Here is a 7,186-nt window from a genome sequence, read left to right on the forward strand (position 1 = left end):
CTTACTAACATAAATGACCCTAAACCCCGCAAATTCAAAAGTATATTTGGTCTACATCGACAAAACAGGAAGGCGGATGTATGATTTAACTGCAGAGCTTTTCCAGCGACCCATTTTTTGGATTGCCTCTTCTGAATGGCCCTGAATAAATGCGGTTGTTGCTGCACCAATTCTAAAGGAATGCAATTTGTATAGGCTAGTTGGCAAACCCATGAATGTCAAAAGTTTTTGCAACGACGCATTAACAAAGTTATATGTAACACAGGTGGAATTAGAAAACTGAAATAACGGGCCTGAAGAATGGGGGCAACGTTTCATGTATTGGAGCAAACAATACGGTGCACAAATAGGATTATGTGTACCCGAAACACATTTACAATAAATAAAAAGATACATAGGGGATGCTGTTGTTTTATGTTTAAAATTCTCCATAGCAATTTGAAGGAAAGTGAGGTTATTATGATCAAAGGAAAACTGTACCTTTTGGGTTAGAATGATATTAGCAACTGAAGAGGTAGTTTTGAAAACTAATTCACCGAGTCGAAAGAAACCAGCAAACGCTAGAGAAAAAACTGCTCGTAACAAAACACAATGAATTTCCAAAGATATAACTATAGGAAGAGCTTGAATAATTCGGGTCAAAATTTCTGAAGTAATTGGCAGGCGGGATTGTAAAGGGACATGCATTTTACGGGCTCCCTTTAAGAGATTTTTCAACAGAAAGGAATTAATTGTGTCGGGGTAACCTAACAATTTTTGAACAAAGGCAAGAACAGATGCGTGTGACGCTATGGTACTTGGTGCAAAACCTGAATCAAACATATGAGCAAAGTAATTAATAACAAGTTGATTAGGAAGAGGGAAGCAAGGGGACAACTGTCGTTCCTTACAAAAATCGACAAACCTCACCCATGCTCGGAAATAATTTGCTTTGGATGATGGGGTCAAAGCTGCACCAATTAATGTAAGTGCTGTTGGAGTTAAATCTTCAAAAGATCTTGATTCAAAATTTGAGGGTTGGTCTCTAACCATGGAGCCCAATGTCTGGCTTGCTGAAATTTAAAACGGGACAGACAATCAGCAACCAGATTTGATTTGCCTTGAATATGTTTAGACCTGATTAGTATATTATATTTTATCGCAGCTAAAATTAAACGACGGATTAACTTCATTAAATGTGGACATTTGGAGGTTGCTTTGTTGATAACAAACACAACACACTCATTGTCAGATAACACAAGCAATTTATGATTTCGCAATAAGGGACCCCAATGTTCAATTGCAAGCACAATTGGAAAAAGTTCCTGAACGTTAATACTCATAGTCTGCATTTGTGGAGGCCATGTGCCGTAAAACCATTTGGAATTCAACACCGCTGCATAACCCTTGGACGATGCGGCATCGGTGAATAACTTCAAATAATCTGACGCCAGCCAGGCATCACTCATAAACATGCATCGACCATTAAATCCCTGCATAAACTGGTGCCAAATCCTAATATCAGCTTTGGCTGAGTTATTTAATCTTACTTTGTAGTACGGCTTAGCAACCCCGATGGTAAGGTCATACAGTCGGCGAAGGAATGTACGTCCCGGAACAACTACCAACGTGACAAAATTTAGAAGGCCTAGCAGGGATTGGAGTTGTTTAAGTGTCACTTTACGTTTATCTAGACATTCAGACAAAGCAGCTCGAACTTTGATAACTTTTTCGTCCGGTAAGCGACTCACCATTTGAATAGAATCAATTTCGATTCCATAAATGGTTATTGTTGTTGTGGGATTAACAGTTTTGGAAGCTTTAATGGGAATATGTAAATATTGGGTAAGACTCATAAAATTTTGCAAGGAATCTGCACAAACGGAAGTGTTAGGTGGGCCAATAAAGAAAAAATCATCAATCATGTGACTAATAAATGAATTGTATTTGGTTTCCATTACCCAATGTAACGCTGTACTGAATCGCTCAAAAGTCTGGCAACTCATATTGAGGCCCATTGGTAAACACATGTCCGCAAAATAATAATGTTGTCCTTCCACCTCGACGGAGAAACCCAAAAGCTCATAATCATCAGGGTGGATGGGCAATAACCTATACGCATTTTGAATATCAGTTTTGGCCATGAGTGCACCTCGACCATGTTGCTTAACCAGGGAAACGACTGTGTCTATGGAGTCATAATGCACTTCGGTATAGAAAGGGTCGATTCCAGAATTTACAGAATTGCCCAGGGGAAATGACAGATCATGTATCAGGCGAAACGTATCTTTCTCCTGTTTGGGAATCACTCCAAGAGGAGAGCAACGTAAATTTGGAAATGGGGGTTCTAAAAAAGGGCCCATGATTCTCCCGGCTAGGAGCTCATCATTGATTTTCTTAAAAAGTATTTCCAGATTTAAATAACAAGATGAGTGATTCCTAGCCCAGGAGAAAGCCCGTTGTCCAACATATGGAATCCTGAAACCAGAAACAAAACCTTCATACAAAAATTTTATCTCATTTTCGTTGTAACCCGACAACACTTCCTGAAGTCTACTGGGGTCGATTGGTGTTGGCACCTTTACTTGCGGGTGGATTGTCTTTACGAAATGAGTACCGAGATTTTGACACTGGCAATCCTGTTTTGGCGTGCGGTTGTTTGGATGGAAGCTGTGTAGATGAAGAAAATAAAGGAGAGGATGAGAGTCGTGGCGGAACTGTATTCTGAACCGCCGCAATGTGCGATGGCATATTTGTGAACGTAGCGGGTGCAGCGGTAGGTTGAAAGTTCGCTCTGGCAGCTACAGCTGTCTGAGGACGAGAACTAGGCATGGATGGATAGGAAGAGGCAGCATATGAGGCTGGGTTCATGTAAGTATGTTCCACCCTGGTCCCATTTAAGGGAGGACTCCTAGGACGAACATTACCATAACGTGACGTTTGGTTTGCTGTAGCATAACAACGAAATGCAGGATGTTTGTATCCACAGCGACTACAAACATGTGAAAATTCACAGCGTTGACGCTTACATCCAGACATTCTGTTATAACCCCAACAACTAGGCCCCCGACCACCAGAACCCTGGTTGTAGGAAGCTTGGGAGGACACAGGCCTGAGAACCGAAGCACTAAACAGCGTGGTAGCTTTTAGCCAGAAATCGGCATGCATTATATCCCAAGGGTAAGGGCTTGATTGGCGTAACATTCTAAAATTAGTATCGTAATAATTAAACGATTTCCCGCCATAGGTCTGTGCTAACTCAGATATCAAAGATGAATATACTAACAAACTGGACGCCATGTGCGGATTTTTTAGAATCATGACGTCCATGAACACGGCAAATGCTTTCTGCCATTGATCAAACGAAAGCACTTTTGATTTAGGTGCAGATGAAATTTTTAATACCGGTTCTTCATTAAATTCCGAAATATTTAGTGCAAACTGAGTTTGCACAGGCCCAGGCAAGAGTAGAGCAAAATCTACAAATCTATCCGCCCAAATATCTTGGCGGAGTTTATCAGATAAGTGACGAGACACCGACATACCTGTACCCTGCATGTGTGGATGTTGAGGCACAGTGTCCAATAGTTGTGGCTGGGGTACAGGGCATTGAAACAATTGTGCTGCGTTCACAGAAAAAATATTCGGATCTGTAGAAACAGCTGATGGTTCATTGATGGAGGTTGAAGTTGATGGTTCTGGCGTGGAGGTAGAAGCAGTGGTCGAAGATGAAGATCCCTGAGTGGAGGTACACGTAGTAGCAGGAGGTGTGGGAACTGATGCAGGTGCCGGGGGTACCATGACCAAACCCCTTCGTAGCAATTTTTTGATTAACAACTCGGTGATCCGCTCTTCTGCGGTGGTAATCATAGGAGTGGATGAATCCTCCTCACTGTCTGAAGCGACGGGTTCAATGGGCGATTGCCGCTTTCTTTTTGACATCTTGTGACTGCAAAAGAAAAAACACAATTAACTCACACTGCCTGGAAAAATTGCAACTGTCGAGTTGCATCTAACAACCGACAACTCGGGTAACAGTTAAGCAACTCCCAAAATACATGGGTTATGCCAACAAACAAGTCTGTTCTACAAACAAATCAGTTTGTATAATTCAGATATCATCAGTCTGCTTAATCCAAAAACCTGGACTAAGCCAACAGACAAGATTATGCATAGACAAGTTCAACAGACAAAACAGTCATATAATATTCAATTCATCAGTCTGTATAAGACAATTTCAACAGACAAAACAGTCATATAATTTCCAATACATCAGTCTGTATAATCCAAAAACATGGACCAAGCCAACAGACAAGTTTATGCATAGACAATTCCAACAGACAAATCAGTCATATAAATTCCAAAACATATCAGTCGGTATGCCAAACACATGGATTATACTACCGGTATGAGGATTTGCATCAAATTACATATCTATAACACACTGTATGATTGTAAATTATAGAAAGTGGCTACTAACCGGGAAATACCAACGAATATGCCGCAATAACGCATCCCGGATGCTGCGCATGAATAACAGATTGCCCACTGTATTGGACAAGTGAATGCCGTCGTTGGTGTAAATATGTTGCCTTGGTTGCCACAACCCAGCTCGATGTCGCCAAAAACTCACATCAAAATTAGCCGCATGGCATAGTTCCATCAAATGTAAATTAGTGGATTTAATTGCATTATTAAATCCCTCGAACGGCTCAATAAATCTTGGTAACAGCTGGCTGATAATTACACATTTGGGGTGATGCCGAGTCATAAGCAAAGCGGCAAAATTTAAAACAGCGGAGGCTACTTCATATGGCAAAGACTCCGGTGATTCAATATCGTTCGAACCTAAATGTAAATAAATGATGTCTGCCTGTCTAAATTTGCTGCTCTCTGCCGCCCGAACCAGTCGTCCATGCGGGTCACTTCGGACTCGCAACCCGCCATGACCCCAACAACGAACTTGGCACAAATTCCCATCCAAATCTAAATTTGAATGTCTGTAAGTAGTTAAAAAAGTATTTAAACGCTTGATATACGATGTACCATAAATCACTATTTTAAGTGGGCTGGACAATACCCGATGTTCAATATGAATGTGTTTATTAACTGTAAACAAAGCGTCAGGCTTAACCGATGTGGCCGTATCACACGCCATGATGGATTCCAAAACGAGGCAGCCACAATAGATAAAGAAAACGATTCTAAAATCCTATTTGTTCGATTACGTTACGAAACACATCGAAAACGCTTTAACAACATAAATCTAAAACGTGCAGAACTCACGATCAGCATAAACAAGCACTAATACACCACTAATACACCAACCACACACTGTATTATTAGAAAATATTGTTACAATTTACACATAACTTGTCTGCCTCGAAAATCTTTCTGTTATGAAGAGCGGGAATAAAAAGCGGGAAACTAACTCATTTGCATAAGGTGTATACAAAGAACATACAAGGACTGCACATGGTATGTCCAAACAACAGACGAGGAAAGACTACAACACAAAGATCATTATTAACATAATGTTTATATTGGCTCTAGGGTTCAACTTTAATGGGTTTAGCTCCCTTGTCAGTGATGCAGGTCGTTCGGATGGGACAAAAAACCAAGGTCCCGTGTACACATTGGCGTGCACGTAAAAGATCCCTTGACAGTTAGAATTCGATATAAGAGTAGGCCGTAGTGCAGCTGTCTGGGCAAAATTTCCCTCATAGCACACTGTATGGCGTATGCCTGTCTTCATTAGCCCAGTTCAGAGCAAAACAGTAGAACGTTAAACCCAATTTCATTTCATTTTTTTTTTTTTAATGGTTTAGTGAATAAATCTTAAATATCTTCATATAATCAGATTCTGACATTTTTTTATGTCGGAATCTAAATGTATCTTGATCCTTTGTTCTTGATAGGAAAGGGTTTTTTGTGTCTCCATTCAAACTAACCCCATCCCCCAATATCCAAGGGAAGAACAAAATAACAAGTGGGAGGCTTAGTTTGACACCGATCTATTACATGTAGCACTAAAAAGAGTCGTAGCCTTTAACCATAGGTCGGCATGCATCAAATCTCATGGAAAGGAGGTTGATTGACGTAACATGCGAAACTCTACATCGTAATATAGAAAGGATCTGCCCCCTTAAGTCTGTGCCAACTCAGATATGAGTTACGAATATGACCATAACTTGGACGCTACTAAGGGATCTTTTTGTATCATAACATCCATAAAAATTGAAAATGCTTTCTGCCAGAGCTCAAAGGTCAACAATTTGGATTTTGGAGATGAAGATATCTTAATAGTTGGCTCAGTATCTGTGTCAGTAATATTCAAAGCCAACTGGGTTTGCACCATATTCCCCGGCAGGAGTAGCGACAGATCCACAAATTTATCCGTTCAAATATCCTGGCGGAGACTATCCGATAAATGGTGAGAAATTGACATGCATGTCGTAGTACCTTGGTGGTGCTGGACCGGTACAGAATTGGGAATCTGAAAAATCTCCGCCGCATCGGCAGAAAGGAGGGCCTGACAAGGACAGCTGTCTAGTCCTTCGGATGAGACGAAAAACCGAGGCCCCGTGTATACATTGGAATGCACGTAAAAGATCCCTTGGCAGTTGGAATTCGATATAAGAGTAGGCGATAGTGCCGCTGCCTGGGCAAAATTTCCCTCATAGCACTCTGTATGGCGTATGCCCGTCTTCATTAGCCCAGTATAGGAGCAGAACAGTAGGACGTTAAACCCCATTTCATTTCATTTCCGCCGCATCGACTGAGAAAATATTTGGTCCTGATGGCCCACTCTGGTTTGCAGTATCTGCAGCTGTTGACTGTTGCTCTCCCTCATCACATGTGAGGCGTTCAGCACATCTGCTTTAACCCAATTAAAAATGTAAAAAGAAAAAACATTGTTTTTTTAAAAATATGTCCATGTTTGGAATGAATTCCTTCTGCCTAGCTAAGCCAATTTCAAACTTCTGTTCTGATTTGGAAAGGTTGTTTAAGGGGATCACCACAGCCCTACATACGAAAAATATAATCTTTTCATTTAGTAAGAAGGGCCAATCCCGATAATATTTTGGAGAATAAAACTGCTTAATTTTTTGTTAAAATCCCCTCAAATCCTCTACCGCAAGCCGAACAACTAACTCAATATATTATGTGATACGTTTTCAAACAACTTAAATCCGTCAGTCTTCAT

The 7,186-nt window shown here is 40.7% G+C and overlaps 1 protein-coding gene across 3 annotated transcripts; it reads right to left on the reverse strand.

Annotated features, from left to right (window-relative positions):
* Window positions 1–642: 642 nt before the first annotated feature.
* LOC126808959 (uncharacterized) lies at window positions 643–5,513 on the reverse strand. Of its 3 annotated transcripts, none has more exons than XM_050534042.2 (2): window positions 4,460–4,746; window positions 643–3,928 (listed from the first exon to the last, which is right to left on the reverse strand). In XM_050534042.2, the coding sequence occupies exons 1-2, from the start codon at window positions 4,492–4,494 to the stop codon at window positions 2,533–2,535; spliced, it is 1,431 nt and encodes a 476-aa protein (XP_050389999.1). In that variant the 5' UTR covers window positions 4,495–4,746; the 3' UTR covers window positions 643–2,532. The 3 variants fall into 2 exon arrangements, with proteins under 3 accessions (XP_050390000.1, XP_050389999.1, XP_050390001.1); XM_050534043.2 differs by lacking the exon at window positions 4,460–4,746 and adding an exon at window positions 5,266–5,513.
* Between the last annotated feature and the right edge of the window lie 1,673 nt (window positions 5,514–7,186).

The sequence above is a fragment of the Patella vulgata genome, chromosome 1 (genome assembly GCF_932274485.2).
Source record: "Patella vulgata chromosome 1, xgPatVulg1.2, whole genome shotgun sequence".
Classification (NCBI taxonomy): domain Eukaryota; kingdom Metazoa; phylum Mollusca; class Gastropoda; family Patellidae; genus Patella; species Patella vulgata.

What these genes read in the sequence shown, in the direction of transcription:
- LOC126808959 (XM_050534042.2), bottom strand. Translation starts at nt 4,494, where the DNA reads ATGCGTTATTGCGGCATATTCGTTGGTATTTCCCG. An exon ending in ATATTCGTTGGTATTTCCCG is followed by an intron (nt 3,929 to 4,459) that starts GTTAGTAGCCAC and finishes TTTCTTTTGCAG; the next exon opens with TCACAAGATGTCAAAAAGAA.